Here is a 19485-nt window from a genome sequence, read left to right as displayed (position 1 = left end):
CAAGTCCTTTGCTAGAGAAAACAATCTTGCATTAGTTATTTGTGACAAAATGAGAGTTATTCCCTAGCAAAAGGAGAAACAACAAGAAACAAAAATAAAAATACATAAAATAGCAAAGAACAATAAAAATAAAAATGATTGAGTAAACTGAGTAAATGAATCCAAAATGTACAGTTCAACTAAAATATGTTTTCTACCTCATATTCACTTCCTTCAAAGTGTTGGTAAGGGTTTCAGTCACTGGTGGGTGACATTCTTTCAATAGCTGATTGGTCATGGAACCAAATTTCTGTAAGCTATTTTCTTGTTTTTCCAGTTCATCTTGTAGGCTCTAAAACATATAGAAAAATGAAGTCACAGGAAGTATTTCAAATGATATATGATGTACAAATGCTTTAAAATGTTATGTATCAATTGCACTGTACAGATTATGAACGTAAAACTAGATGTCTTGTGTTTTGTCTAACTAGAAAGTTGTTTAATGTGAAGACTGTTTCTAGCTCTATCTAACCCAGAAGGCAGGTGAAGCGAAAACTACATTTTTTACCCAATTATTATAAAAAAGTAACAGTTTTATAAAAGAAATTAGTCTGAGCAAATACTTTTGCAAAGACTGCATAAGTACATGGAACTCCTTCAGAAATAAACTCATGAAAGATATTAAATTAAATAACATTTCCTGTCTAGAACTAGATGAAAAATTAACAGCATAAAAATAAAAATAAAAATAAAAATAAAAATAAAAATAAAAAATGAAAAAGGTTTATTACAAAAATATGGTTATTGGTCTTTGACTTAATTCATAAATCCAATATCTTCAAAATAAAAGTGATTTTTTTGTACTTTTTTTTTTTTTTTTTTTTTTTTTTTTTCAAACTCTTCTCTGATAAGCAATAAATAAATACATAAATGAAAACATAGAGGATTGGCTATAAAGTGTGTTAACAGATGTTCTTTATATCTCAGTTCAGAAAGTTTGATCTTCCAATTACACAAAATATTTAAATGATAATGCAAACTTAAATTTGCTGGTAAATATTATCAGTGCAAGTTCTTGTTACTTTAAAAATCTGGAAATCTTTGCATAATTACTTTTGATTTTTGAAAGCTGAGAACATCTTTCTTTGAAGCAAAAGCTTGATCTACCTAAACTTGATCCACTCTGACATAATTTTGTAAAAGGAGTTTAAGTATTTGGAACACTTATAGCTCAGAATATAAACAACATCACCAGTGTACTAGGAAAACAACTATCACTATTTTATTTATTTAGAAAAATGAAAAAAACATGCAATGGCCATTAGATAAATCATCATCTAAATGCCTCACATTGTCAACGTACTAGTATCCACACACTTCCATAATTCATCAACTAAAAAGCATATTTATCTGCATCCATAAAATGAGGACAACATTCATCCTCAAATCCATCCTTACGGATGTGAAGAGTATGGTATTCCAGTTTACCTGTAAGTTATCAACTTGGACTTTCACAGCTTCCAAAGAACCGGTAAGAAGATAATAGCGGGACAAAGAATATCTGGCTTCCATCAGGTAACTATTTAGTTCTTCATAAGTTACTTTGTAAATGCTCCACTGATCAAGAACAGACTGCAACAGTATCTTTAGTTGGCTAACCTGGGAGGGAAGGAGGAAAAGTAAGGTAAATGAGAAACATAAAGGTTATTTGCTTTTGTTTAAATTATTCCCTTTCTTTTGATCTCAGATACTACTTGTTCTGCATGCCTAAATTTAAACCCGTTGGAGGGAGAACATTTTACACTGTTGCCAGTTCAGCTTGCACTGTGTTCTTATGCAGTAGGTTCAGTTCTGTAGAATCAAGTCACAGAAGAGTGGGATGGCAAGGACTCAGGATACATGAAGTCCATTTTATCTTGCTTCAAAAGGTTCAAAATAAATTTCTTGACTCTCTGAGGTAGGCAAGTAACCCTAGGAAAGTCAGTAGACAGTCTGACCTTAATGTGTTGCATTCTACCTGAAAGGTGGATTGATGTTATCAATCTTTAGATGATGACAACTAGTACTGATCTCCTTCTTACTCTGCCTTACTTGTGCTTGAAATGGAAGTTACTTACATTTGGTCTTTTTCTACTAAATAGTAGGAGGCATCTAAAAGCTTCAACTGTAAGAATGTAAAATATCCTAAAATAGTAAATAATATATCCATCTTATGTGGAATATATGCACAAGCTTGCGGACAGATGAAAGCAGAAACACAATTTATAATCTCTTCCTCTACAACACAAAAGAAATACATGAGCCACAAACTTCTACTTATCCCTTTCCTATATGCTCTGATTTCGGAAGTTTGATTATTGCTTTACCATGTGATCCAAGCTGGCCCAGGAATGATTGATTTCTTGCAGTGTATTCAAAACAGCAGAAGAGGCTTCCTCCTTTTTGTTTTGTATCAAAGACAGACCGCTTTTTTCTACGCTTTCTAATTCTTTTTCCTTTGCTCTTATCGATTCTTCTAATTCCTTAAAAGAAAAAAAAAGATGACACCTGAGATTTTTTTTTTTTTTTTTAATTTTTTTCCTATTCTTGGGTAGACAGTGACTTGGGACAAAAAAAGATAATGATATTCTCCTCAGTTTGTACAATATTAAAAATAGGAAAGACACACATGCTTTGTTGTCTGCTTGTTTTTATTCCCAAGAGAATCATAACTCATTAGCAATTTTACTGAATGTTTTAAGGTCCCTTTAAATCACAGTTGCAAGTCTTTAAATAAAAGCATGTCCTCTACATTAAACTTCTTCTGTGACCATCTGCTCACATGACAGAGTCCAAATTTAATTAAAAATAGGTTAGCAGTTTGAATACATGGGAAAATTCTGTGTCATAGTTTGTCCCAGAACACAGATGACTTTTCAATTAATCCAAAATTGGCTCAAGGTTCTGGAAAACCTCTACCATCCAAAGAAAAGGACAAGATGACTTCGTAGTGAAACATGTCAAATTGCTGCGCCTCCCTACACGAAGTGCAATCTTTATTCTTTTGCCATTTCCCAGCAAAGCCCCTTCCTGAGGACTGAGCCTTTGCTGTATGTTTATTCTTGCAGTTTTCTTCTGTATTATTTCAAACTTTTGTTTATAACTTATGGCAATGATCTTGTTCCAGATTACAGCCTTGAATAACATTTTAAAAAATTATTACTAGCAATTTTTTTTTTACGAAACACTTCTCAATTGCTAGTAGCAAGTTCAACTTTTCAACAAACAGAAATAAGAGTAATTTAGATTTAAACAAAATCATTCCAAACTTCAGAAGGCAAAATGGACAAAAGCTTCAAACATCAATAACAGCAAATATTTCTGGTTCTCTGTGAAAAGAGATATCTACTAAATCATTCTTAAGTCATGTAAAAATTAAAGATCCATTATTGTTTCTGATCTGCGATGAAAAATAAAGGTGCCACTCATTATTATGACACTAGGCAGCAACTAACATTGGTTAATCAATAAACTGGAGCTTTTGTACTAGTTGAACGGGGTACTTGAGAGTGTCTGGTACTGTTACTTCTAAAACAATTTGTTTCTCTTGATGATCAAAGTCCTGCCATTCATATCTGACTACCTAAGCATGTTTGCTAACTTTGCTGACCAAAAGAAACCAAAGAGGTGATAAATTAGATTCAGCTTTGAACTATAGGCAAGCATAACTTGCCAATTCTGGCAGGCTGCAGTAAATTACACTTGGTTCAGTTGTATGTGCTTACTATGCTGAAATTATAAAGACAGTTTAACTGAAAGTAGGCATTGGCTCCAGTTTGAAAATCTGAGTTAAGAACTTTGGAATAAATAAAAGTATGATTTCTAACATATCTGACCTAATAAAATATTTGTCTTTACAAAATCAAATATGTGCTTAAGACACTGGCAAATTTACAATAAACCCTAGTCTGGCAGCTCCAGAAACAACGTTCTGATTATTTAAATATGTGCTATTCCTAGTCAGATGTCCAGAGTCCACAGCATATTCTTATTCACTGTTGTGTAGTCTTGTATAAATTTTGCGTGAAAAACTGAGATGGTTATGAACTGATCTGTATTTTGTATAGCTGAGCTTCTCCTCATGCAATCTTTGCCAACTCTACTTAAGATTACTCTTTATTCTTTTGCAAGCAAAATGAGTCCAACATTGTTCTCTTTTCTGGATAGCTGAATATTTGAGTATGTGTGATTCCAAACATATTTTGAAAACAAAAATACACTCTTATATCTGTCTTTAAGTAGCCCTGAAGAAATAAGAGTACCAGGGGGAGAAGGATAAAATAATTGGGGCAGGAGAGGAAAGGTAGTGATGAGACAGAAAAAACAAGTTTCTGAATAGTCAAACACGGTGTTTCACTACATCAAGTTCCAAATGACAGGCCAAAGAAGAAAGTGAACATTTTCCTTTAACAGCCTTTGAAGTTCAATAGGCCTGACATATCTGAAATGACCACACTTTAATACTGAGTGTCAAAAGAGTAATGACTTTTAAACATCTTTGAGACAGACATTAATGCTCTTTCTTCCTTTCCTTAGCTTTTGCACCTTAGAAATGAAATCTCTCTCTCTCAATGAAGTAAAGAGAAATTTAGCCACTGACTTCAATGGTATACAAATACCACAGGGTTTTATTAAGTCCTGTTTCTAACTGGAATTAGAATATTGTTATTTAGGATGGATTTATACCTGACAATCTTTCAAAGCATTCTGTACTGAAGCCTGGTCTCCAATTCTCTGTTGTTTTTTCAGCTTCTTCTCTTGGGTTTCAAACCAAGATTTTAGGCACTGCACATTATTTTCATATTCTGTCCAGGATTCTTGCAGACTTTCCAACAGCTGGATCTGCAAAGAAATATGAGTGCATACTTCCTTATACAATTACCTTTAACTCTGGGTCAGTTAAATAAATCAGTAAAAATCAATGCTGACCTGCTCCTCAGAATTCAGTAATGCTTTCAGAATTTAAAAACACTATATGTATTCAAATTGAAATAAATTTGCTATTTGAAAAGAGTTCATAATTTAAAAAAACAAATCTGCTTCATCCAGGAATGATTCTATATGCATAACTTATTCAAAAATCATGATGCATGGAAAAGAGCTAACACTTTGGCAGAATATTTTATGAAACTGAATGCTTTTCAGAGGGTATATACCACAAGACTCCCCAGATATAACTAAGTATGTGAAAATACATTATTTATTTCTTGCTTATACATTTGATAAAGATGACAATTTATATTACTTCCTTTGGCAACTGGCCACTTCAAAGTCACTCTGATTTTTCTGATCTAGGTGTAATTCAGTGGAAATTGGATAGCAAATTATTCTTTGAAAGATAATATAAAACAGCTAAATAACAAAAGCAGAATTTGAATTTGGCAGTATTAACATAAAAAGCATTCACACAAACAGCTCTAGAGAATGAGTCATCTTAATTAGCTGACCATAGTGACAAGACAACTGAGTGAAGCAAGGAAAACAAGTAATAGATTAAAATTACTTAGAATAGTTTGGTATAGTAATGTTTGTTTTGTTCAATAAACATGATGCCATGTGAGGCTGTACAGAAGGGCAAAGGAGAAGACAGACGATGTTCAAAGACAACATCCTCAAGTCACAGAAAGATAAATCCTAGGCTACAAGGAAATAGCGTGACATAGTTTGGAGGCTTCGGCAGAACTGAGAGCTTCTTACTGATATAAAAAAGAAAAAGAATTGTGAATGGAAGTGGATTCCTGGCTGTGCAGGGCTGGTCTTGGGAAAGCAAAATTTTAGCTGAAGCTAGCTAGTGAAGTAGAGAAATCTTCCTATTAATCATTACAAATGCATCAGCACATAATAGGAAACCACAGAATAGTCTGAGCCACACAGTGCCTCCTTCACTCTGATTCTACTGCCAAGATCTCCTTCTCATGTCTCCCAGGTCCTTTGGGAACATTGCAGTTTCAAGTACAACAGGGCAAGAGGGCCCCTTTCACCCCTTCTGCGGGAGCAGGAATAAAAAATGACCCAATTAAGATAAGGAGATAGAAGAAATTTACTACAAATGGTAAAAGAATGTAAGATAATAATAAAAAAGAGAGTTACAATTCATAATTCAAATGAAAGAGAGAGGAAGGCTATGACTGTGCTGCTCGCTGCATTGATGGAACCTGGAAATCCTCCAGAATCAGAGATCATATTGAAGCTCTTGGGAAATGTAGTACATCTCAGTGTATCTTCATCTTGGAGAATCAGAACTCATGTGAGACTGCCAAAAAACAAGAATTGCAGCTCCGCAGTGTACTGTGCCTCTGCATCCAACAGCATAAGATGATGTCATGATACAGAATATTGATATAACCAGGATAGGCAGACTGAGGTACTAGCTATGAGAGAGGAGAGATGAGTTAAGAGCTACTTAAATAAGCTGTATGTATAGCAGTCCACAGAACTAGACAGAATGTGTACAAGGATGCCAATGTCATTGTAAGGCTGCTATCACATTTAAAGAGTCATAGTGGCTGGAGGAAGTTTCTGGTGAATAGAAAAAGGCTGTATTTCAAATTCTGTAATAGATCATTTCCATCTGCATGAAGTAGCAATAATTGTAGTCTTAATGAGAGCAAATTCAGCCAGAAATAACTGATTGCCTTCTATGATGACATAAACAGCAAATGGAGAGTAGTAGATACTGTTCAGCTTGGCTTTAGCAATGCTTTAAAGGCCAGTGGTAAAAATTTTCAATGTCTATCTGGCAGGCACTTATAAGATTGCCGGATCAACATGGTGATTCTTAAATTTGATATTGTTTAATATCTTAATTGATAAACTGAACAACATGATGAACTGTATTCTCACCAGGTTCACAGATGACACTGATTTAGAAGAAGTCATTGATAAGCTGCAGAGCAGAGCTGCCACTGAGAAAGTTCAACAAGATGGAAGAATATGCTTGTGAATCCTCAAGAAATTCAGCAAAGGTAAATGGTAAAGTCCTTCATCCTGGGCATGGTAACATGCAGGTTGGCAGAAAGCAACTTTGCTAACAAGGGCTACGAAGAACAATAATTTGAACACAAGCAATAAAGCAGCATTGTAGACCATTACTGACGAAGGCTAACTATATCTGGGATCTACTATGGGGAGCACACACAGCGAGACAATAAAATAGATTATTCCCTTCTCCTTGACTCTGGTAACCCATTTTGGGCCTTCTCAATTGACAAATTGGTGAAGAGGCACTAAAGCACTTAGGGAGCTGGAGTAAAGTACTTATAAGAACAGACTCACTTAATTTAGCCTGGGGAAAATAACATTAAGAAAGGGTCTCATTGCACTCTTCTACTCATTATGATTATGGAGAAATGGAGCTAAACTCTTCTTCAAGGTGCACAGAGAAAAGAGAAGAAACAGACTGAAGTTAACAGGAATTCTGATTGGGCATACGGCAAAAACCTGTTCCCCAGTGGAACAGTGAGATAGGGGACAATGTTTAAGTACAGGAACAAGCAGCCAAGATAGTTTGTGAAAAATCCACCTTTGTGTATTTTCAGAAGTCATGAAAGCAAGACCCTGTGCAATCTCATCCAACTGTAAAGTTAGCTCTATTTGAGTAGGAGGTTGGACCAGATGCCCTGCAGAGACTTCTAGCCATTACTATTTCATTTTTGCATGCATTTTTAAAGTTCTCAACAGAGCAGCTGGAGGTTTTCTTTACCTTTTCTGTTACCAAGCCTTGTAGAATCTGCCAACGTCTATTCATTGCTCCGAGCTGTTCTGCAAAATCAGTTTTGTCACTACGTTTACTTTCAACATCTTGGCTGCTAATTTGTAGCACAGATTGGTTCACAAAGTCTACAGTCAATTGTTTGCAATTTAAATCTATCTTGAAACCCTAGAAAAGAAGGAAATAATACTTTAAAAAATGTAATCATTTCTTAGTATCCTTCAGAACACAGGAGAAAAACATTCACAAATTACATCCCTACTACAATCTTGCTTAAGCTTTTTCTAGCATCTGAACAGTAATTAAAAACATTGATATTTCTCTTTTAAATATTTAGAACTAAAATAGCAGTACACTGCCTTGGGAATTAAGAAATTGCCTGTTTTCCCCCAGAGAAAATGAACATGTGAGCAAAAACAACAACAACAACAACAACAACAACAACAACAAAAAAAAAAAAAAAAAAAAAAGAAGGAAAGAAAGAGTGTTTATTAGTTCTATTCACTTCACTTAGTCTCAGTTGTTTTTTTTCTTTTTCTACTCCACCAATAGGTATTATGGAAAGTATTCCTATAAACAGAGAAGAATAACCAAGAAGTAAAGCAATCTTTTAAGACTCTTGTCTTAAAAGGACTGAATGTGAGTTATTCATGTTTCATGTAACTTGTACAAACATCTGGAATGCATCATAATACATATTCTTCAAAAGAATAAAACTGTTCTGACAGTGAGAATAGAGTTCCTGGGTACAGATCTATTACAGGAGTATTACTGATCTGGAAAAATCTTACATTTTATTTGCTCTCTTTCGTAATAGTTAGCTCAAGATATACCATCTTTCATTTTCATTGCAGATATTGATGAACTGATTCACCCGTAAAGCAGTGCATATTTTCTAGAACAGGCTATGCAGGGAACTTGCAAAATCTTATTTGCAAAGTGCATTTTGTTTTTGGACAAAAGCTACATCTAATAAGGTGTTTTTAATTACCTGGATATTAAGGTAAGCATATTAAAAAATAAATTCCTGCCATAAGTAAACAGCAGAGTAAAATTAATTTGTTTCTTTTCCACTATATCAAAAGTTACTCCGTTCTAATCATTGTACAATTTTAACATTTCCACAATATATTTTTGTTTTTTACTTAAATCAGTTCTACTTCACATATGTATATATGTTTAGCAGACATAATTTGAAAATATAATTTATAATATTTCCATGCTATACCTTGTATTTTTGGATATAATCCTGAATGGCTTTTTGTCCTATTATGTTTTTTATACTCTCTTCATCTTTATGAATAACATTTTCCATCAGGGAAATCCAGCTCATAACTTCAGTGATAGCATGGCGAGAAGGAATTTTGTCCATCTGCAGCTGTAGAAATAACAGAATTAAAATAAATGCTGAGAAGAAAGTTAACAGTAATTCCTTGCTTTGCATTACCATAGTACATATTCTTTTCCTTGCTTTTGTTATCATTATTCTACACCCCAAATATATTACTGAAATTCATAAAATAATAAAGAGAAAAAAAAATTGAAAGCTCTCAATAAAAAATATAATGCATAGCTTCATGCATCTTTGTAAGAAAATGTTTTATTAAAGGCTTCTTATTTCCATTCTTCACGATACAAGTCTAAAGATTCCATTTTAACTTTGTCTTCCACAGACTACCCAGTCTTTAGGTTTTGAACAAAAACATCTTCTGAAGAAAACAAGCTGACAGGAGCAGCACTTTTTTTCCAAACAGTACACCAATCTTTCTAAAAAAGCTTACCTGCTTGTTACTTAAAATTTAACAAATGCAACTGGGAAAGTTTCAGTTTAGCATCAGTTAGTGCTAGGCAGTATGGGTAGACAGGATATAGATACGAGTGTAGGCTTTTCCACTCTGAAGTGGAGATAATGTTGTTCCTGTCTTTTCTCAAATGGATAAAGACAATCTGGAAGCAACCAAATTTCAGAGAAGGAGCCAACTGTATGATTTTAGTTTTCTGGAATATTAGAGGCCTCCATTGTTCTTTCTTACCTGGTGCAATTTCTCTTGTACTGTTGGGATTTGTGAGAGCAGCTCTGTCCACTGACTGTCAATGTGGGACAATCCTGCACGCAACGCTGCTGTATCTACCTTCTTCAGTCTGAGGAGCTGGTTCCCAGTGCTCAGTACAGAAGATTTCTGTGAAGATTTAGCATCCACTTCTTTTGAAAACTCCTATAAGCAGAATCGTTTTTGTGGAAATAAGCAACTACTGTACTTAAGCATTAAATCTCAGAAAACTAAGAATATCCTCATTTCTCTTTAAAAATATCATCTTTCTATTAGAGTTCACCAGTTATATTTCCTGTAAAGTGAATACAAAAAATTGTTTTTCAATCATAAAAATCGTTCAGTTACGAATGTGCAAAAACATCAGCTTTTGGAAGGAAAACTCAGCAAAATACTTTTTTTTTTTTTTCGTATTCCTCCTGGAGTATGATTGTTAAGCTGTTTACTTGTAATCTGAGGGAAAAAATGGTGCCCTAAACCTACGAATAACTTACCAAAAAGGAATTCAGATGGTCTCGAACAGTTTCCAGTTCCTGAGGAACTGTCAGAGACTGCTGACTCCAGAAATCAAGACGCTCTTTTGCAGATTGTAACCAGTGTGTCAGTTCAATTGATTCACTTTGGTACCTGTAAAAATGTTTACAGAAAACTAAAACACTCATTGCAACTTCTTGCTTCCAAAAGAGTAGTCTCTTCCATGTGTTAGAAGAAAATACCCTATAACAGATTTTTAAAAAACAGATTTTTTCTTTCTCATCAAATTTCATGATTTCATGATTTCTGAAAAGCATGATTTAATTTTTAAGAAAGGTAAGGTACCGCACTGTTCATATTTTAACAATTACATCCATGATTCCTACCACTGACTTCTTTTTATCTTTTAGGAAAAACTAAGTCTAATGAAGAACTATGAACTAGTCCATCGAACCATTCAGAGGAGCTGTAACAGTGCCATAGCCCATAGCACACAATCACCTTTTCTGCTTTCCACGAGAAGGCTCAGCCTTTCAAAACCTTTAGAGTGTGTTATATCAGATCAGAAATTTAATGGATTTTTTTTGTGTTTTTTGCTTTTTTTTTTTTTTTTTTTTTGTCTTATCTCCACATCATTCCATATGCGAAGTAAACGTTGGAATGAGAATGACTTTACATAAACTTTATACACATAAAATCATTTTATGTATCTTTCTTGAAAGGCTAGTAAGACAACAAGCCAGAGACATTATGAAAAACAATAAAGAAATCTTCTACATGTGTTAGAGAATGCATTTCAAAAGTAGTATATGAACATTGCTAAAGGCAGTTAAATGTTCCCATCCCAACATGCAATGACACAGAACTCCAAGAATCCAGCAATGGCAATACCAGATTGTGCTGAGGCTACTCGTGGTATTTAGCAAAGAATACACCCTCCCTCAATGCTGGAAAAGGGGCTTCTAATTTAGTTATCTATATGCCTTCCCACTTCTTCCCACTGATTCTTATCAGGTATGTATTTTATTGTACATAAGAGAATATGATGGTACTTGTATGTAATAGAAGTATTTTAGTTGAGTTGAACCATCACATGTATTTCCAAGAACTTTCCTTTAAACGTGGAATATAAAAGTTCTGGGTTCAGAACAACTGAGTTCAACAGTGTAATTAAAGCAGCTTATACTGTTCACTGTATCAGCATTTAAGGATGAGGGAGCGCTGGAACAGGTGCCCACTGTGCAATCTCCTTCTCTGGAGATATTCAAAACATGTCTGGATACTTGCCTGTGCTACCTAATTTATAGAACCTGCTTTAGAAGGGGAGTTGGACTGTCTGATCTCCAGAGGTCTCTTCCAACACCTATGATTTTGTGATTACCTTGTCCAGTGCTTCAGTATTGTCTCCAGCCTGTGCAGTTCCTTGTTAACCTTGCTGGTGTTACTTAGCCAGTGCTCTCCCAGTTGGTTCAGCTGACTTTCAAGATCTGAGCAACTAACAGAAAAAAGTAGCCTTTTCCCATCATCCAGCACCTGATATAATTTAGGCTGATATTCAGTCAGGTTAGATCTCAGACGCTGTAATGACAGAGGAGAGAAAATTAGCTCTGCAAGTTTATACAGCTATGCTTTCTCAATATTCCATTTCCTTCTATTGCATTTTGTAGCATGTCCAATGTTACCACATCATATTTTTTTTCCCTCTCTAGAACTCACTGAAACCAATAAAGCAGATAATCTGATTAATTTTTAATCTAAGCAAAACCAATGCCGATAGTTAATAGCTGCTTCCACACAATATATTGCTTTAAGTTCTCCTCATAGCATTAAAAAAGCAGAAAGCTGTCTGGTAAGAAACAGTAAATAGTAAATACAGATTAGAAAAGAATGGAAAGTAAATTTGCACGAAAAATACGTCAGACATCTTTCTGAAAACAAAGCAAGAACATCCAAAGTACTTTGCATACTACAAGACAAAAAAAGCACTGGATCAGAACTCTCATTCTGAGAACAGACTGAAAAAAAACAGGATGTGGTATAAAAATCTGTATTTAAACTACTAGCTGTTATTGCAGGTAAGAAAGAGGAAGATAATTCAATGAACTGCAGGCTGACTAGCTTCATCTTGCTCTCTAGAAGGATCGTGGACTCCATTTCCAAGAACAAAAAAAGAGGAAAAAAGCAATCAGGAATACTCTATATGGACTGGCTAATGGACTATCTTCTCTGATAGAAGTACTTTGTGGATGAAACTGATTTCTGTTTGGCTTTTGATACTGGCTCCCACAGCACCCTCCTCTGGAAGCTGAGAGTGAAGGCTGGAGAAATGTTGCACAGCTCACACTGCTGGATTCAAAAAGTATTGATCAAAGGCTTAAAGTTTGGCTGGCAGTCAGTAATCAGCAATGTACTCCAAGGATTGTTGATATTGGAGTCCAAACATTTTTAACATCTTAGATAATAATAGAGAGCATTCTTGTGATAAATTAGTAGATGGCACTAATATATAGAGAGTAATTGACACATTCACAGAAAAAGGCAGTCCAGAGGCTCTTTGATAAAATTGAAATCTCAATAAGGCAGGAACCAGAGAATGTTCAAAATGAAATAGGAATTCTGCACCTTGCGCAGAATAGCATTCTTTCTAAGTACAGGCTAGAATGGGAACAGCTGGTATATTTAGCCTTGCATCTATCATAACAATTACATCACTAATGTGGCTAACCACAGCACTGACATATATTAGTAGGTGTGTGGTCAGCAGACTTACATTATTTTATTATCGCTATCTATATGGTGCTGGTAAGACTATACCTAGTGTATCCAATTTTGCCCTGTCCTCACCTCTCACCAACTTCAAAAAGCAGAAACTGGTCCAGGTCTTTTGGATAGCTACTAAGACATTTAGGGATCTGTAGCACACCTTTAAAAGGAGAGTTGGGGAGGCATGCTTGTTTTATGTTGGCAAGTAGAAGACTGAAGGCTAGTCTAACAAATGCCCATAACTATTTAAAGTAGCATTAAAAATACAATAGTAATAAATGCTTCTTAGTAGTGTCACACAACATAAAAATGATAATGGTCACAAAGATACAAGTTGGAAGGTTTAGAATGGACATCATATGAAATTTTTTCAGTAGGAAGTAGTGCAGCACTGCAACTGGCCCTCAGCCTGGCTGTAGGATCTTCATCCTCGAAGGTCTCCAAAGTCTTCTCTGATCTGATCCATTCCAACTGTCCTTCCAACTGGACTCCAGCTAGAATCATGACAAAGGTCCCCTTCCATCAAACTTTTCAATACAAAATAACTACAAAGTACCTGAAAAAGTTTAATCCGTTCTGTGAGCTTGTCTTCCGTCTCTTCCACCAAACCAACAGTGGGAATGTTACCTTCGACAGACTCCAGTTGTCTGGTAAGTTCCTGGTAATCTTCGTCAAGATGCATCCAAGTCTGTAGGTAAAAATATCTGAGTGTCTATACTTTTTATACCTGAGTAAATTTTAAATATATTACTTACTTTCTCAATCTAAAATACTATAGCTGCAATGCTGCAAATGTACAGAAACAGCAGTGAAAATGTCTTAAAAATCTACAGGAAAACACCATCTTTGCATCAAGCATAGCTTTTGGTCAGAATATGCTTGTCACATAAAGCTTAGCAATTCTTTCAAATTTAAAGGAACCCAATTTGGGTCACTTGAAGTTCTCAATACAAAATTACATGCTGCCCTCAAAATTACATGTGATCTCCTTGTATGTACAAGTAGGACAGACATCCATCAATTCAGTTCAGGCATAGAAAACCACTGTAGGATGTACTGGTAATAGATTATGATGGACATACAAAAAAGATCAAAGGAATTATTACCTCTAGAATGTATTCCAGTTCCACACCTCGTTTATGTGCCAGCTTTAATACAGTTGAAGCTTGTGTCATTAGTTCTGAATGTGATCGAGTTTCCTTCAAAAGGGCAAAACTACTCATCTTTCTGAAGAGTGTCTCTGTCAGGATCATGTGAGACTCCAACCCCTGAAAATATTCCTGATAGAGAAGGGAAAAAGAAAATAAAAGAAGAAAAGTTCAATTTTTCTTCAATTTATTACTACTAAAACAACAACTTAAGACAAGAGCATTATGATCAAGTATAGACAGATACAGAATTGTAAACTTTTCCCTCCAATAACAATTCACAAAATCCAACATGTAATATAAACAGGACAACTGTCTTTTTATGGAAAGAAAGAGGTTACTCTTTACATGCAAATTCAGTACTCTAATTCTACAAACAAAAATAGCTTAAATCAGATATACACCATTTAAAAATTCTGCCACACCAAAAAACACGGACTTGCTGTGCATAGTCTTACTATATATTGTGGATGTTATTAGCAAACTTAAATTTCCAATGGAAAAAAATTGAGTGATTGATAAAATTGATATGTAGCATGATAGCACAAGAATAGGAAGTTGTTTTTAAAATGGAGAAGAAACTATAATCCAATTGTATTTACCGGCAACAGAGCATTTCAAAGTCATGTGGTCAGAACAGTTCATTAATTACAATTTAAAATAGAGTAATTTTAACATATCCTGATTTACACCAGCTCACAATTAAGAAAAGGTCCTAAACATTTAGGAAGTAATGACTAGCAATTTAGTGTATACAGCCTTGCAGTCATTATCAGTGAAATAAGCCACAGTTTCTTACCTTATGCTTGTTAAGTAGTGATTGAACCTCTTCCTTAGAAGCAACTATCATTTTCTGGTCACCATCCATCTTTTCTTGGCCTGTTTCTACCAGATCAGCCAGGTCCTGCAAAGCCCGCTCATACTGCCTCTTAAGAGCCAGATTCTGGTTCAGGTTACTCCGTCTGGATCCAATTATCATCATCACCTCATCATACATATCCTTGGAGGCAAAAAGCATCAATGATTAGCTTATTTGTCTACATAGCAGCCACATCTCTGTCACTGTATTCTATTTCTCTCAATGCTAGCACAGTAATAACTATTCATAGATAAAAAAGACAGTGCTGATACACCAACTTAAATGGTAAACTAATTAGCATTTAAAGAGAGAAAAAGCAAGCAGCACCTGGAACTTTTTCAGGTGTGTTCAGGGAACAAAGATAGCAGAATCCCAAAGAGTAAGGAGCAAAGGAGTAAGAGTCCTCTAAAACCAGACAAGTGTGGCGCTGTAACTGAAGATGCTGTTTATGTTCTGCTTCTTATAATGTAGTGTGCTGTACTGACCCCATCATGGCTACACAAAGTACAAGCATTTCAGTCAGGCTTGTCTTCATCACCTGCTTCAGCACAGGAAGAGATCTGTGCCGGAGCAACTAATTTTAGCGAGCAAGGTACATACTACCTATAGAAAAAAAAACCAAACTAAGCCCAAGAGTAACAGAATAGAACAGTACAGTGTAGAAAAGCGTAGTATATACTTTCACAGTGTGCCTATTCTGTCAAATGCAAAATCAGCCAGTTGGAAGAACAAGTTTCTGTTGCTATTTGTCAACTTGCATACATCAACTACTGAAGTGAGAACAGCATACAGATTTTTTCCTTTATTTGAAGGCAAGACTATTTAACTATTTTGGTTTTGAGATCTATATTCTCAGAAGATATGTCTGATTGTGAAGATAAGATAAGAGTCACACTGGGCAAAAACTTTGGGCAAGGCATACAAAAATCAAGAAATTAAAATATTTCTAGGACCATACAGTACTGGAACAAAATACCCACATTGGAACTGCTGCCCTCTCTCCCAGGTTTAAGGAGAGAACTGTGCAAAGCACAATGGTACAAAAGCAAAGGGAAAGCTTTTTTAAAAACTGAAGTAAAGGGATTGGGGTATCTACAAATAACATGACAGGGAAAATAAGCAGGAGGCTCTAGGAACAAAAGGATAAAAAAGCGGGTTAAAAAAAACCCTTTTACACAATATTTTATCGTTCATTTTTTCTTGAGATCACTGCTTTGTTAGCTTATATTTACATTCCATTTTCATGTTCTCTTTGCTTTAAAATTATTATGCCATTATAAAAAGTAAAATTCAGCCGCTTCATCTCTCACTTTCCTAGTGAAACCACTTCACGAAAGTGCTCAAAAAGGAGATTCAATAGCCTTAAAAAAATCTGCATCAATTTGTATTTAAGTGGTAGGACACAGGATATTTGAAAACATGCGTGCATGAAGGAGATAATTTTTTAGTTTAGCATTATGGGCATTTTTGTGAAAGCAGAACATTTCCAGTTTCAAGTCACACTTACCATTCCCTCTCCTTATCCTACCTGCCACTATCTCTCCCTCACTGTAGCTCTATTTTTAAAATGGCTGATGTGAGACAGAGCTTAATACCGGATCAATAGGGTGACGAAAACAGGCCTCAACTTTTAACCAAATATACGTTTTATGTGACAAACTTTGTCCTTTCTAACAGAGGAGCAGGAAATAAACTTTTTCTTTTTTTTTTTTTTTTTTTTTAATTTGCATATTGTTATGATTAATATTGATAATTGAGATGTTAGACAATTTGTAAAAGCTGAAGTAGAAAATCTAGAGGAACCAGGCAGAAAGCTATCAATTCATACGAAACATTTTTAAATACATTTTTCTCAAATACTTTATGAGCAACAATATGATACCCTTCATATCACCATACAACTCTAGGATGGAATTTATGAACCTTACCTGTAGCTTAGATAGCTCTTGTATAGAAGGCTGGTCTATTTGTAGCTTATCTACACTCTTCTTTAATTCACTGATTCCAGCATCTAATTCCTTCAAACTTTCTTCTGCCTGCATTATGACCTGTATTTGAAAATTACATCATTTATTTTGAATGTCTAATTACGAAACTGCAGCTGCCAGACATGAATATATTTTTTTTGTTTTCTGCCTGAAGTATTCATCAGTCCTCTTTATATGATGAATCTGATGAAATTTCAGAGGATACTCTAAAGTGTTAATGTTAAGTTGGGAGGGAAGCTGTTTGCTTGTTACTTTTTTAAGTGAAATACAATGTGGCTTTTTATTATTATTTTTCAATCACTAGCTTTTACACTCCTTTATACAAAATCTTGTTGTGAAGTTCCTGTTATTAATTATATAGCTCAAGCACAAAAGGACTATTCTAACACCATCATAGAGTATTCTTTGTATTAATACTTTTTCCTTTCACAACTAAGCACCAAGCAAACAACCATCACAGCCAGAATCCTGCAGAGCAGCAAAAGAGCTTTGCACTGTTCCTTTAGAGGACTAGAGTAGGGCTAAGAATTAGAATTAAAGAGAAGGAGTTGTACATTCCCTTTTGCACTTGGGAAGCTATAGCTAAAGCACATATGTTGGTGTTTACGCATATACATGAGTGATCATTCAATTTTCTTTTTCTTCAATAGAAGCTGCAAGCAAAACAAGCTTTTTCAAACTAAGAGGTTTCTGTTGAATTCATGCATGTGAATTAAAAACGTAAATTAGACCCCTGTTAAGGTCTCTTTTTGGAAGCTAGCTATCTATATGTTTATTCATAAGTGTAGGCCTCCTGACTTCCATTTAATGCAGAGCTGTGGTGGTGCAGTCCTTGCCCCCACAACCAGCCTGGTTATTATGCCCAAGGCCTAGTGCACACAATGAGGTAGAAAAGACCTTGTCTTTGGGAGTAATAACAATCAAAGTTTCAACACTGGTGCTCAGAAACCTGGTAAAAGACACCTGGTTCGACAGAACTAATTCTAAGCTGTATGACTACGAGTCAATCCTCTTATTTCATAAATAGTAAGCAGCCTACAATCCCCTTGGAAAGTTCTTGCAAACAGTTGGCTGCACTCCAGAATCTCCCCTTGAGTAGAGACATCTCTTGAGGTGTACAGAGATTCACTGAGGGTGTGGTGATGCTATGTAGACAAGTTTACTATTTTTATGCTATATTAACCTAACCAATATTTCATCATAGATTCATTATGCACCCCCTACCCTCTATGTAGCAAATTGTCAAGAATATCTAGCTATTTTGAATCTTAAGTTGCTGTTATCATTGTTCAAGTTACCATCTTACACCTGTTTATATCAATAAACATCTTTCCATCTTCCTCTTACAAGAGAAGCGTGTAGTGCTTTAGTCTCCTTTTGCATCAAGAGCATGGACAACATAGTCACTAAATTTATGCTTCATTTACCTAATTTCCTTTGCTGATTAAATGCATTATTTCTATTTTTCCAATCACACCTCAAACAAACAAACAAAATCCAATGCTTTTTAAATTTCCAAGTCTTATCAGCCAAAGAAGATTATCAGAAAAGAAAAAAAGAAAAAAAAAAGAGATTAATTTACGTTTGCTAGTTTGTTGTTTTCTTATTTGATAATTATACTAATAAAATAGGAGGAATTTTTTAACAGTAATGTTAAACATGGATAATGGGAAAGAAAGACACGTTGTCACTTTAAGTTATACATGAGACTTAAATTTTCTGCAGAATTTGAATTATCAGATATTTAAAGCCCAAATATTTAAAACCCAAATACTTAAAACCCTGTTTAGTGGAAGGACAAGTCTCTTCTCCCCTGACACCTGCTGGTACCAAACAACAGTAGCTCTTGGGTAATGAGAAGCCTCTACGAAAAAGCCCCTAGCATACTTCATTGAATTCTCTCATTAGCAAAACAGAAACAAGGGGGAAAAAAATATATTTTGTCATATTTTTAACTAATAATTCATCAGGCAATTCCTAATAAAGAGAATTATTGTCAAGATACCACTATAAACAAGTGGAGAAGAAAATGCCTTTGATTTTTAATAATGCAAACAATTTTAAAACAACTTTAGGCCTCCTTTGGTTACATTGAAGTTATCTTTCTTTCAAGTAATGTATGCGTAACTGGGGATACAGAAACATATATTGTGTTTCTTTTCATTTATATACGTACACACAAATAAACTATTGCAAATGCTAATATTCAAATACGTTATGCGAACTCATACATTTTCCCATACAAAGCATCTCTAGCATCCATTTATACTCTGAATAGAAAGTTTACATCTTACTTATCTTGTCAAATAGAAGACAGTTGGTAATACCTGAATTTGTTCTGTTTCCGGTTTCTCAACTGCCTCTGCCAGTTTCTGTAGAACCAAGTATTTGCTATCAGCCAGTGAAGTATACAGGAGTTTCAGGTCGTTCTAAGGGAGACATCAAGAACAAGAAATTATAGTGAATCACTCCA

General features: G+C 34.8%; 1 protein-coding gene across 1 annotated transcript in view; it reads right to left on the bottom strand.

The window, feature by feature from the left end:
* The window catches only part of SYNE1 (spectrin repeat containing nuclear envelope protein 1), a 274529-nt gene that overhangs the window by 54578 nt on the left and 200466 nt on the right, over positions 1-19485 (bottom strand). The window contains exons 102-115 of the mRNA XM_042812608.1: positions 19340-19441; positions 16953-17072; positions 14965-15165; positions 14124-14297; positions 13574-13705; positions 11636-11832; positions 10275-10407; positions 9763-9945; positions 8958-9107; positions 7721-7897; positions 4705-4860; positions 2346-2501; positions 1468-1638; positions 198-331 (exon numbers count right to left, since the gene is read on the bottom strand). Of these exons, the coding sequence (XP_042668542.1) occupies positions 198-331; positions 1468-1638; positions 2346-2501; positions 4705-4860; positions 7721-7897; positions 8958-9107; positions 9763-9945; positions 10275-10407; positions 11636-11832; positions 13574-13705; positions 14124-14297; positions 14965-15165; positions 16953-17072; positions 19340-19441 (2186 nt within the window). The remainder of the gene's footprint in view (positions 1-197; positions 332-1467; positions 1639-2345; positions 2502-4704; positions 4861-7720; positions 7898-8957; positions 9108-9762; positions 9946-10274; positions 10408-11635; positions 11833-13573; positions 13706-14123; positions 14298-14964; positions 15166-16952; positions 17073-19339; positions 19442-19485) is intronic.

This window comes from Centrocercus urophasianus, unplaced genomic scaffold (genome assembly GCF_019232065.1).
Source record: "Centrocercus urophasianus isolate 14NV4802_14NV808 unplaced genomic scaffold, USGS_Curo_1.0 seq_10, whole genome shotgun sequence".
Taxonomy (NCBI): domain Eukaryota; kingdom Metazoa; phylum Chordata; class Aves; order Galliformes; family Phasianidae; genus Centrocercus; species Centrocercus urophasianus.
This window is presented reverse-complemented; position numbering and strand designations above follow the sequence as displayed.